The sequence below is a fragment of the Podarcis erhardii genome, assembly GCF_964252035.2.
Source record: "Podarcis erhardii genome assembly, chromosome: 9".
NCBI lineage: Eukaryota > Metazoa > Chordata > Lepidosauria > Squamata > Lacertidae > Podarcis > Podarcis erhardii.
In genome coordinates, this window is record NC_138512.1 from 6,053,658 (window position 1) to 6,066,855 (window position 13,198).

General features: G+C 41.2%; 1 protein-coding gene across 6 annotated transcripts in view; it reads right to left on the reverse strand.

Moving 5' to 3' along the window:
* Window positions 1–3,072: 3,072 nt before the first annotated feature.
* The window catches only part of ADD1 (adducin 1), a 46,326-nt gene continuing 36,200 nt past the window's right edge, over window positions 3,073–13,198 (reverse strand). For 5 of the 6 annotated variants that reach the window (XM_081876241.1, XM_081876245.1, XM_081876243.1 and 2 more), the window contains 2 exons: window positions 10,682–10,777; window positions 3,073–5,273 (listed from right to left, as the gene is read on the reverse strand). In XM_081876241.1, coding sequence (XP_081732367.1) covers window positions 4,924–5,273; window positions 10,682–10,777 — 446 coding nt within the window. In that variant the 3' untranslated portion in view covers window positions 3,073–4,923. Of the gene's footprint in view, window positions 5,274–8,572; window positions 8,607–10,681; window positions 10,778–13,198 lie in introns of all 6 variants that reach the window. The other variant, XM_081876246.1, reaches the window with a different exon arrangement.

A 13,198-nucleotide genomic window follows, 5' to 3' on the forward strand; every position in this document is an offset into this window, starting at 1 on the left:
ACAGGGTCTGCTTCCTGAACCTTTTTTGAATTCAGTTGTTTTAAGATTAAACCTGAGGTTTCTGTATGTAAATGAAGTGTTCGAACCCTGTGCCAAAAACTACTACTGTAGTGTCTATGGAAACAATTGTAGCACTTAAATTACAGCTGTGCAAGACACGCCCCCCCAATCTTCTAATTTGGGCCCTGATTCATTGATCTGGATCTTCCTCTGTTGTTGTTGTTTAGTCGTTTCCGATCTTCCTCTAGTATAGACCTAATCTGGACCTCATTTGCATTGAGAAAGCAAAACAGCCATTCTTTTTTTCTTTTTCACTAAGTGCATGAAATTGGAGACATGGTAGCCCCTACAACCCTACAGGTGGCCCTAGGGCAGGCATAGGCAAACTCGGCCCTCCAGATGTTTTGGGACTACAGTTCCCATCATCCCTGACCACTGGTCCTGTTAGCTAGAGATGATGGGAATTGTAGTCCCAAATATCTGGAGGGCCGGAGTTTGCCTATGCCTGCCCTAGGCTGTTTGTGCTAGCTACTTTTTGAAGTCCGCGCCCCCCCCCCAAACAATAAAAAATGTTTACTTGGAAGTCCCATTTAGTTGAGTGAGGCTTACCCTTGAACTGAAATCCCATTCCCACTTAATGTAATAATAATAATATAAATAAAATTTTATTTATATCCCACCCTCCCCAGCCGAAGCTGGGCTCAGAGCAGCTAACAACAGTAAAATGATACAATATTCTAAAATCATTTCATTATAAAATAAGTTCAAATCAGATTAATGGCAACCATTGGGCTAGAGTTCTGTGAGGACTGCCAAAGGAGGGGGTCAGGCTGTAATACCACTTTTCCTTGGCAACTCCTTGCAGCTGCTATAATACTGAATCTTGGCTCTAAATAACTCTTTCTCTATAGCAGTCTAAAACATTACGCATACTGTTTTTTGTGTTGCACGGATTTTTTTGTTTTCCCTATATAAAACTTTTGAGAGACCAATTTTTCATTGAGTTATTAAAAGCACGCCTGTCTTTGTGCCTTATCCAGCAACTTCGATCCCAGCTAGTTTATTCTCCTGAATTCTGTATGGCATCCCAGGGTTGTATCTGTTAGAAGAGGCAAATTTTATTGTTTTTCTCCCCTCTTTTTCTCCCGCTACACAAGCAGCCAGCACACCAGCTGCCTCTGAATGTAATTGAAAAAGAGAGCAACAGGAAAATTAATAAAGCCAGGAATGCAGGAAGAGAAAAAAGCAGAGAGGGAAAGAAGAGATAGGAAAGTTGGGGAAATGAGAGGCAGCAAGAAAAACAAGAGATTCTTTGGAAAGCAGGGGGTAGTAAAAGGGTGCTTCTCCTCCAATTTATCTCCCTTCCTTAATCTATAGTTGGCTACTATGACCTCTGCCAAAAGCATAAGAGGGGCTGGCCCCTCTCCTTAAATTAGAACTGTGCTGTTTTTGCTCTGTGACAAAATGGTTATTTGTCTCTGTAAAATAGGCTAAAGGGTGTGTTTATATTTACTGCTCTGGTGTATGAGGTGTTAATTGTCATTGCAGCCTCTTAATTGGAGTCTCGTGTAACAAAGGTCACCTAATTAAGACCTGCAGAGTCCATTCTCAACCAGGTCTGTTCTGTGTTCTCCCATTGCATAGCAGATATCTATATTGCGTTTTGAAGATGTTGCTTTTTCAATAAACATTTTAAAATGGAAATTTTTATTCCAGTCTGTATCTGTAGTGGATTTTGTTTGTATGTATGAAATGGTTTTATCTATGTTTTTATGGTTAAATCACCTATGTTTCTGAGAATGATTTATGAATTGAGCTTAAAAAACAAAATAATAAAAATTCCTTCCTTCCAGATAGTATTTATATTATATGTAAGATTCAGGGCACAAACTTTAATATCAACATACATCATAGTCCTTTAGTTAGGCTGCAGGCTGCCTACCTAGTTTTGTACAAATCATTCACGTTGAGAATAACTTGTAAGCGAGTTGGGTCAATGAGATTAGCCTTGGCCAAGGTAAGCTTGTGCTCAGGATCTAGAGAAAACCAAGACTATATGCAGATGAATAGTGGAAGATAAGCACCTGACAGCTAGAACTAATCCACAGATAAATGAAATATATATAAAAATTGTCCAGTAGAACCTTAGAGACCAACTAAGTTTGTTCTTGGTATAAGCTTTCGTGCGCATGCACACTTCTTCAGATACATGTACACAAAAGCTTATACCAAGAACAAATTTAGTTGGTCTCTAAGGTTCTACTGGACAATTTTTTATATATATTTTGACTGCGTCAGACCAACACTGCTACCTACCTGAATCTAGAACCACAGATAAATGTTGATGAAGGCTACATGAGTGTTTTTTAAAAGTTGCAAATTTACACTGTTGAAGCCTATCTGCGGGTTAGGGAACAACAGTGCAGTTATTGGGCTCATCACAGGTTTCACTGGTGATGTGTGATATTATTTGGCCTTGAATCTTTTTGTCAGGGGTCAATATATTGGCTTGCTGGATTCCTGTAGCCATATGCTAGAGTTAGTGATTTTTGTCCCACTGTCCATGGGGGGAAACATGGAGTCATCTGAAGACCTGAATCAGCATAGGAACATGTTTCTCACTTGTGTTGAGAATGCGCCACAGGCCTGCATCATCTGCCATGTCTCATCTGTGTTGGGGGAAGTGATAGTTATCATGGACATTAAATAATAGTGGATACACCGCTGCACAAATTGGCTGTATAGTCCAGCAGATTTGGGGTGTTGTCTCTACTCCAGGCAGCCACCAGCCACTGAAGGCCTGGCTGCAATTTTTACTCTATTGTTTTTGAAAGTGGTGTGTGTGCCCCTCCTCTTCTGGGTTTGGAAAGTATAGCAGGCACCGCAGTGCTGTAGCCCCAGCATATTCTAGCCTTCCCATCCTCTCCACCATAACTGGTAGCAATACTCTGTTGGTGTCTTTGGATCGCTCTGAATTGACTGTTTACTTTTCCATAAACGTGCTATGAGTCTTGCAGCAACATGAGCTCAAGAATACCTGGATCTCAGAAACAAGGCACAAGGAGACACAACTCCTTTAAAGAATTTTATTTGTGTAGAATTGAATTAAACAACAAAAGAAGAAGAAAAAATACAGGACTCTTCCCTTTCCCTCCCTGTCCCACTGAAGTGTGTTCTCATACAATACACAACTAGATTTCATTATGTAATAGAAAGAATTGAGAACTACAAAACTGGAACTTAAAAATCATTGCATATGTGGTCAAAGATTAGAGTCCCTACATTTTATAACAGAAACACTAAAGCAATGGCTTTTGTAATGCAATTTCAATCCTGGCAATGAGACACGGTTAAGCTTTTAGTGTTCACAGGACACACAGTTAGGAAACAAGCTCAAAGCCATTAGTGCCATGCAGTCCGTATGAAAAATTCCTCTCTCTCTCTCTGTTATCAGCACTTCTGCTTTTCCATTAGTGATGGTTTTAGTACCACCAACCCTCCCCCAATCTCCCTGTAACCCTTCTGCACGGGTGTTATTTATTTATTTTACCATTTTAAAGTGATTTGTTTCAAACTGGTTTCCAAGGTATCTATTTGGAACCTAACATAGGCATAATGTTTAGAATAAAGCTGCAGCAGTCACTGAATTCTTTCTAATCTGTGCTTTTTTAAAGCACGAATTGTAAGGCATTCAATACTAGCTATTTCACCAAACTTCAATTAAAAACCTACACAATCTGCCCCCCCCCCCCCCCGTGGTGCATTATTCATTACCGAAGTTAATAAAAATCAGCATCTTCGTTCCCAACTGACCTTAAACAGTGAGTCTTTTCTTTTGTTATAACCAGAACTCAGTCAACTTTAAAGGTTTAGAAGAAATACCAATTGTTTCTGAAACACTGCCTTGCACAACTCAAAAGTTTAGTCTCTGCACTGTAGCTTAAATCAGTGAATCCAGAGAAGCAGAAGAGATTAGCAATCTGTGCCAAGTCAGTGCCAGATTAGGACAAACCTTCCAAGGGTTCTCGGAAATGAGCCACATGGCCTTGGAAATGACTGGGGCAGCTCACGCTGTAGTACAGCTGTTGCATCCGCAAGTGGCACAACGTATTGGAGCAATTGAGTGAGGTCATGATCTGTCTTAATAAAGGCAGTAAGTATGTGCCTGCTACTAGGAAATTTTATTTTCAAAGGCTTGAAATTAACTTCCGAATTATCAGGTGAGTTTGGATACAAACTTTTGGTAGAAAAGAAATTAGTAAAATAACTGGTTGTTCTGTCAGTTTATTAGAACGCAGGCAGAGGGATCAGCAGGAAACACCACAAATCACTTCATTCTTCTTACACATAACAAATAGATTTAAATTTCAGCTATGCTACAATACAGAATAAGGGAAGGGAAAAGACAGCTTTCTTCAAAGCCTCAGTGTAACGTTATTTCTAATTACACAGTGCGAAAGCAGGTGCTCGGTTCCATAATACAACCTCTCAAAATATAACTGCAATCATATCCAAGTTGTCAGTATTTAAGAAGCCACTTGGTAACAACAGTAGGCTCTGGGACAAGAACAAATGTTAGAGTGAGCAGACAGCAACACCCCGTGGAGCAAGACCTTGCAAAGATCCATTGACTGCATATATAAATCAGCATGGGCTCTCAACGTGACACATGGGGTTCCATGGAAGTCATTTAGCTTTGCTTGCGTACTAGGGATAAACCCTGGTTAGCTGCTGTTGAATATGCAGGATTAGCACCTTCTGCTCATTAATTTTCCATTATAATCTTAAGCAATCAAGCTATAGCTTGAGGGTGTTGCTTGTTCTGCTTGTTACTAAAGACAAAAGAAAACACTCAGTAAGAACTGATACATTCTAGTGGTTAATAAACTTAGACTCTAACCATGACAGTATATTTGAAGGTATTTAGGAGTCAGTCTTCTTTTTGTTTTTCTTCAGGAAGGAAGGTGTACGGAACTTCTTCTTCTTCTTGGACGGAGACTTCCCAGGAGACTCATCACCGCCGACTTCGGCTGCTGCCCCCTCCTCAGCCAGTGGGGTCACTGCCTCTTCACCCGGCTGAGATTGGGGTTCTGGATTTTCAGGAGGTAACTCAGTCTGGCTTTGGGCGAGATCTTTGTCACTTTTATCATCCTCTTTTCCAAAGGTTGGGAAGCCGAGGTGCTCTGAAGGCTCATCAGGGGTGAGATCTGGGAGGCTTTGCTTGAAAGTTGCAGCGTCACTGTCATCGTTGCAAGTCTGGTTAGGCTGCCTCTCTAGTGGAGCAAGCAACAGGAAACATCTGTTAATGTGTGCCTGTTGCTGAAATGAGGACGAACAGAAATTAACTGTGGAAAACCTACATGCAGAGCCAGGTGTTTTGAGTCTCTTTGTAAATGGCCTTTGGGCAGAGAGATGAAACTGAAATATTTATTCGAATTCTGTCTTCTCCACAATGCTTTAGAGTCAAAAACCAAAGTGTCAGAAGTTTACATACTAAAAATTCTGCTGACTTCTTACATTTATTTATGAAATATTCACTCTTCTCTATAAGCACACAAGGTAAAGGGACCCCTGACCATTAGGTCCAGTCACAGACAACTCTGGGGCTGCGGCGCTCATCTCGCTTTATTGGCTGAGGGAGCCGGCGTACAGCTTCCAGGTCATGTGGCGAGCATGACTAAGCCACTTCTGGCAAACCAGAGCAGCACACGGAAACGCTGTTTACCTTCCCGCCGGAGTGGAACCTATTTATCTACTTGCACTTTGACGTGCTTTTGAACTGCTAGGTTGGCAGGAGCAGGGACTGAGCCTAAATGGAAGATGCATATGCTTGTTTCTCCTTATTTTGCAAAATAATAATAATTGGACTCAGTATTCAGACGGAGTAGCACTGATGACTTAATGAGGTTTTATGTTAGCCTTTCGCAGTGGCCCAAAAGACTGGCTTATACGAAGGCATTCAGTATGAAAAATGAAGCAACACTCTCTGCAGATGAAGGAGCTTTTATACAAAGCTCAGCAATGCTAACTATGGCTCCCTTATCCTCAAAAGACATCTCACCTGTATCTTCAAGTGGGCCAGAGTTTTGTGTGACTTGGAATCTTAAATTCTGCATTCTTTGCAACCTGATTCTCCGTTTGTTCAAATATTACAGAGACATAGGGAAAGCAGAGGCATGACCTACCCCCGCTTCTGTTTCCCCTCTCGCACTGCAATGCAATAGAAGAAAGGAAACACGGATGTATATGGGTGATTCAGCTTCTGTTCCCCCTACTTTTGCATAATGCATGAATTGGCTTTCAGGATGGAAAAGCATGTTGTACTTTGCCATCTCTTATCTGTTTTTTAGACACAGTCCAAAAATTTAATCATCATTAGGAAGGTGCCTCTTTCTCTGGCCTTATAGGAAGTGAGAAAACACTATTGTGAAGAGCATCCCGGACATAAACAACAGGAGATGATCTTATGTAGATCAAATCTTAGCTAGCTCCTTGAATTACTAAGGATGTTAGGATCCACTGCACATGCTCTCTTCACATAAACACAGGGAAGCACAAACCACAGCAAAGTTGCAACAGCAAACATATCACTTTATTTCTGAGGCACTGGAGGTGTATGGCCATGGTTCTTGGCCCAATTTGAATTGCAGTGACTTTAGGTACCTGGTTCATTTCTAGTACTGCACCGAAAATACCATGCTGTGGTTTGTATTCTTTTAAAGTTAATTTAATATTGCATTCACCTTCTTTGTATTTGTATTTAACAATTCTCTGTTTCATCTTTATTTGAAGCTTGGAACAGGAAAAACCTGGGATTTGTTAGCTTAGTGATGATAACCACTTCAAACTCAGCAAACCAAAACATTAGAAGTTTTAAAATGGGTTAGGATAATTTAAAAGCAGGGGAAATGAAAAAGCTATTTGGAAAGTTAAAAGCTGCAATTAATTTCTTTTATTTAAATATAGCTCTTTAAATGTAGTTCAACTATCCTTCTGTTTTCATTGTTGCTGTTATAGCAATTCATTGCTGCCTTCACAGATGAAGTCAGATGAAAATGGAGTCAGACCAACAGTCCCACGAGCTCAGCAATATTTACACCTGACTTCAACAAGCGGACACCCTCCAGAAGTTTTGGACTACAATTCCCATCAGCCCCAGCCAGTATGGTCATGCTCCCATCAGCCCTGTCAACATACAGCTGTGCTGGTGGGGGATGTAATCCAAACTGTAGTCCAAAAACATCTGGAGGGAACCAGACTGGCAAAGGTTGGTGAGTGGCAGTGGCTCTCAAGCGTTTCAGACAGCATATTCCCAGCCCTACATAGAGATGATAGGAACTGAAGCTGGGACCTTCTCCATGCAGGCAGATGCCATAATAGATTTATGTCTCTTCCTCAAACTTTCTTGGTTTCCCTTTCCATTGTAACCAGAGAACATGGTTTGTTTTTCTGTAACCACAATCTCTAGTCTACATTAAGCCATGATTTGTGGCTGGCTTGCTGATTATGGCTTGTTAGGGAACCACAATCCCAATCTCTGGTTCAGATGCAACAGAAAGGTAGGTCTTCCCAGTTTAACCCCTCATACGCCAGGAGAGGAGTGAAGTGGGAGCAATCAGGCAGCATGTGCCAGCACACTGCCCATTCATGCTAAATTGGTAAGTCTGGCCTTTTGTTACGTGCAAACATGGCAAAGAAATGTATGGATATGGCTTTAAGGAACAACAACAAAAACTTTTAACATTTATTCAGCTCAGCAAATTAAATGCACCTTTCCAATGGGACTTAGTTAGATTTTACTTGAAAGAATTTCAGAGTCAAAAATAAATTGAAAATGTAAAGCTTAGTGGATGCCCATGAAGAAGCACAGTAAATGCTATATAAAACAATGCAACTGGTACAACCATGTGTTGAAAGTGGCACTATAAAGCCACTCTCCTAACATATGATTATAGTCCGGTTTGACATGAGAAGGAGAGGGGACTTTCCTGTCCCACAGAAATGTATGTGGAGTGCTGTTATGGAGGCATTTTAAGAGAAATACAGGCTACCAGATTTGCACTGTCTACCCTCTTCTCTTCTTTGTGCTCCTCAGCTTGAAGAGAGGGGCTCAGGCTCCCTTCTCACAACAGGCAACGCGCCACTAAGAACACTTAGGAAAACAGACACAATCATGAAGAGATGAGCCTCTCTGAAACATCCTTTCGTCTCTTAAGGTGATTTTAGTTTGTTGTCATTGATATAAGGAGCAATGCAACACTACCTTATTCTCTGCTTTACAGGATAAATCAATGGTTTGGGGTCAAAATCAGTATGTGAACATCTACTTGGAGTGTTTTATACATATGGCTACCAAGTCACACTCAAGTCTAATACAGACTGTATTTTTCTTAATGTACCTCTGGTCTCTTTGTTCTGGTAAAGCAACTGAAATAGTTAAGCAGACTTCAAACTATGTAAAGGCTGACCAAACCAACATAGGGAGGAAACACCACAAAATATGCAAGAGAATGAAGCACAGCACAGAGAAGTCAGGATAAAGCAGCAGGAACAGGGATGGGATGATACTTACTATGGCAACAGGTACTCTTTAGCATATCCACCTCCTGTTTGTAACGCAGCCACAAGAAGAAAAAAGCACAAGTAGAGAATCTATACATCCATCACAGCCATTGTGTTATATTAAAAGAATGGTCATTGCCATTCTTATAAAATACAGAATGAGGTGGTGTGAAGAGACAACTTTGTAACAGACAAGTGATAAAATCCAGGGTAAAAGGGAAACACTGAACACATCTTAGATTACACCTGGTTTGAGTACTCAACTTATTTTTACCAATTCACTGCAACAATAGGTCTGGTCTTGCTCTCATTAAGCAGAGACCTTAAAGAAATCAAATCTTTTAACTTTGAAACCTATGAGTAGAGGTGTAATCCAATTACAATAATGCTTAAGAAATGTGCAACCACCAAGCAGAATTTGCTAAAAAAATTTGCATGATCCAAAAACCCATTTGGTCAGGAAGATTTCCCCTCGCATTTCAACAATGGAAACAGCTCTACACAGGAGTCCATATATCCAAGACCTGCGTCTCTCTGGAAGTGAAATCTCCTTTTGTTGGTAAGTGGGACTCAGGTGCAGCAGTGGTTGGTGTGGCATTGCCAGTTACCGAGAGGAAGGGAGGTACAGCTGTGGGGAGCTTGGTGCAGCAACGTTTGAGTGGTTCTGCCACTGCACTTGCACTGCACTGAGCTTCCTGCCACTTGCCCCTCCCCCTCTTGATAAGTGGCAGGGATGAGCAGTGTTGGGAAGCCAGATCAGCAAAGCAGTGGCGCCCACTACTGCTCAGGGGTACATAAGAGTTGCTGAGCACAGTGATCCTGCTCACTGGCGCACATTGGGACATTAGCTTCACTAATATCCTGATGGATGGCATTCTACAACTTGTGGCTGGTTGGGTAGGCAGCTACTATTTGGTAGCACAGATATTTCCTAGTAGCCAGCTATGAGATCAAATCCGAAAACAAAAGGTTCAAGATCAACTGCTGACGAGCATTTCTGCCAATGAACGTTTCAATGAAGAGGAGAACTGGAGAGATAATGGCAGAGTGGCTGGCTATTCGTTATCAAGAGTCTTTCAGTACTGCTGAAAAGGCACTCTGGGAACCCTCAGTGCAAAGAAATAATTTCAAAATTCTCTAGCATCATTTTAATTTCAGCAAATTTGTAAATTCTATTCTTGTGACTTTGTTAATTTGACCATCCAAAAAGCTATTATGTGATTTCCCATTCAGTCTCCCTTTTCACAATATTTAGCTATGTTAAGTTTTTTAACAGCATGATCCTGTGCCAATTTACTTGGAAGTAAATCTCACAAACAGCAGTTACTCCCAAGTTAACTGGGAACAGGATATTAAAAGGGGCTCTGAAGTTGACTCTTCCTGATCCCACAAGCCATGAAAAAGTTACACTCAGAGCTGGAAATGATCCAAAGGAATTTTCTATTGCCATTATGGAATAGAGAATTTGGAAATACTGTGTACAGTTTTGGGAGACCACCACTTGAAGAGAGTGCCAAAGAGATGAGCAAGTTGCATAAGAGTGCAACCGAAGAGATCCAGTGCTGGAACATCTTGCCTATGAAGAAAGCTTAAAGCACTAGTTGCCTTTCCGTTGAAAAAAACTTAAAAGAAACAGGAAAGAGGTTTACAAAGTTGTGTACAGTGCAGATAGAAAGAAAAACCTCCCTCCTTCACAACACAAGAATTCAGGATCACTCGATGACACTACTGGCAGCAGATAAAGGACAAAATGTGTAAATAATCCACAAATTAAAAGTTGATACTGCTAACTAGCTAAGATGGCTTTTTAAAAGAATAAAGCAATTCAAGAAAGAAAACTACTGATAACTCTATTAGACGGTATGCCACTTAATCAGGAGCTAACAAAAGGAGATGGCCATCACTTTCCATATCACACGAGACAGAGCGTGGTCTTGCCAATCAGGCAGTCTTTGTGTTCTCAGTGCACATTTCTTTATTATTGCGAACACAACCACTAGCACATTTAGCTATATGTTGCTCTACAGAATAAAATAGATGAACACATTTTTATCTGATATCAACTGAAACATGAACACAGAGGTGCAGCTACACAAACTCTTAGCTCCAGAGGACATACCTTCCTCCAGTTTCACTGGAGTGCTGGGTGGAGTGCAAGCAGCAGGGTGCTCCAAAGAGCTCCTCTCCCTCTGCTGCCTGGCATCTTCTGAATCTTCTACAAAATGTAAGAGTACAGACAAGGTTAAACAGATCACTCTCACAATTCACATAACTGTGCATAAAGAATCTTAACTTTTAATGAAGAACTCTGTTCAGAAGCTTGTTTCTAATATAAATGAAAACATGAGTGCAACTGAGCAAAAATGTGTTACTAATTGTGCCCTATGTTAAAATAGATAGGGAAGTTTACTGTTTAGAATTTAGAACTGTTTAGAATTTACTGTGGCTGATGACAGCTGAAATTCACAGGAGGCAATGAATGGAACATTATATAAATTATAAACACAAACTGTTAAGGATTCCAGATTAGTCCAGGTACTACAGATCACAGAAAAAACCCATAAACGACCATCGCAAGGAACTTTGTTCAGCGGAAGCCTCTCTAGCAGGAAGCAATTAAGGAACATGGCCAACCATAAACTAAAAGATCTTCACAAACTGGACTGGTCTTGCCCAGCTGGCAGCTTCATTGAGCAGTAAGATTTTTGGCAACGTTAGTTCAACTGTGTGTAGCTGCTGCTGAAAAGCTATGTGCTGATGTGCAATTCTCCATCCTCTTTCTACCCAACTCGTCAACGAAGAACAATCAGCCTGGGGTACAAGGCATCTGTCTAGTTGCCTTGGCAATGCAAATGTGTTTATTTTATCACCCTCAACCACCGTGAAAACTGAATCCCATTGTTTCTTAAAGGTAAAGGTACCCCTGACCGTTAGGTCCAGTCGCGGACGACTCTAGGGTTGCGACGCTCATCTCACTTTACTGGCCAAGGGAGTCGACGTTTGTCCGCAGACAGTTTTTCCAGGTCATGTGGCCAGCATGACTAAGCTGCTTCTGGCGAACCAGAGAAGCTCATTGAAACACTGTTTACCTTTCTGCCAGAGCGGTACCTATTTATCTACTTGCACTCTGACGTGTTTTCGAACTGCTAGGTTGGCAGGAGCTGGGACCCAACAACGGGAGCTCACCCCGTTGCGGGGATTTGAACCGCTGACCTTCCGATCGGCAAGCCCTAGGCTCTGTGGTTTAGACCACAACACCACCTGCGTCCCTTATATGCAAAAGAAAAAAAATCATCCTAAAGGAGAGGCAATTTTTGTTCAAAGCTCAAATGCAAGGAAGGGAACGACTGTTGTGTAGTGGCAAGCATTTCATGCTTGGGAGACTGATCACTACGTAGCCACGAAAATGACTGACTGGCCTTGGGCTCAGTCTCTCTTTCTCAGCCTAATCTAGAACATATATGCCACCCTGGGCTCCAAGAAGGCCTGGATAAAAATGTAATCAGTAACCATTATAAAGACAATCAGTTTAAGCTGAAGTATCTCATTCATCAAACACACAAGAATAACAGAGTCTTCCAATTGCTGGGTCAACTTGTTCAAAATTTCTGGATGTCCCAATAATGTTAAGTCTTATGATTTTTAATATATACCAAATTATTATGCTTTACTACTTGAAGTTTCTAAATTACATCCATTTTGTCTGAAAAATATTTTTCACAAGGGATGCCAGAATGTTATATCCAATAAGTGTACTATTTTATACCTGTGTACACAATAGCTGAGCTTCACAAATCAACAAATGTATTCTTACACAAACATCTGTACATGCATTGAGATTGCTTGTACCTGTATTCAGTGCAATGTGTGAGTATGTCTAGCGTTACTGACAACATAGAACAATGGGCAGTACTAGGCTCAGCAGGATATTCTCCCCCACCCCCACCCTTGTTGCTTCTTTGTGGTTTCAAATAGCTTTTCTGTATATGTTTTATTGTATTGGGAACTAGCTTTGAGATGCTTTATAGCGGGGTGGGGATTTTTTTGGCCCTGAATGCCAGATCTCTTTCTAACCTCCAACCCATGGGCCAGATTTGACAGCTGGTCTAGGCCGTTCAGCTGTCAGAATTAACCCACATGGTGGGGTGAGGAAGCCTGATTCCCCACTCCATTCATCAGCTTCATGGAGAATTCAATTCTGCCCTGTGCAAGGGTCTGCTTCACCAGTGCATTCACCGCAGATTCCACATGGCAGGATTGAAGCCTGCCAGCCTCACCAGCTGATGAGCATAGAGTTCAATCCTGTTCTCTGTAGGAGTCTCCTCTGCCAGCACAGTCCCTGCAGGGAACATGCTGATGTGCTGATGAAGCAGTACCCAGCAGACTGAACTCTGCTCCCAGCAACATCACTAAGTGACTTCATTGATTGACAGGTGGGTGTGATTTGGGATGAGTCAAACTGGAATGGCCCAGATTGGCTGGAGGTAACGAACCCCTGCTTTGTAAGAAGCAATTCATAAATGAAATAACAGAATTGCAATGGAATTTGATTATGTTTTAAGATCACAGTTATATTATTTTTTGCTTTTCGAGCTCAGCAATATCATCAAGTAAAGGAAATCCATACAAAAACCAT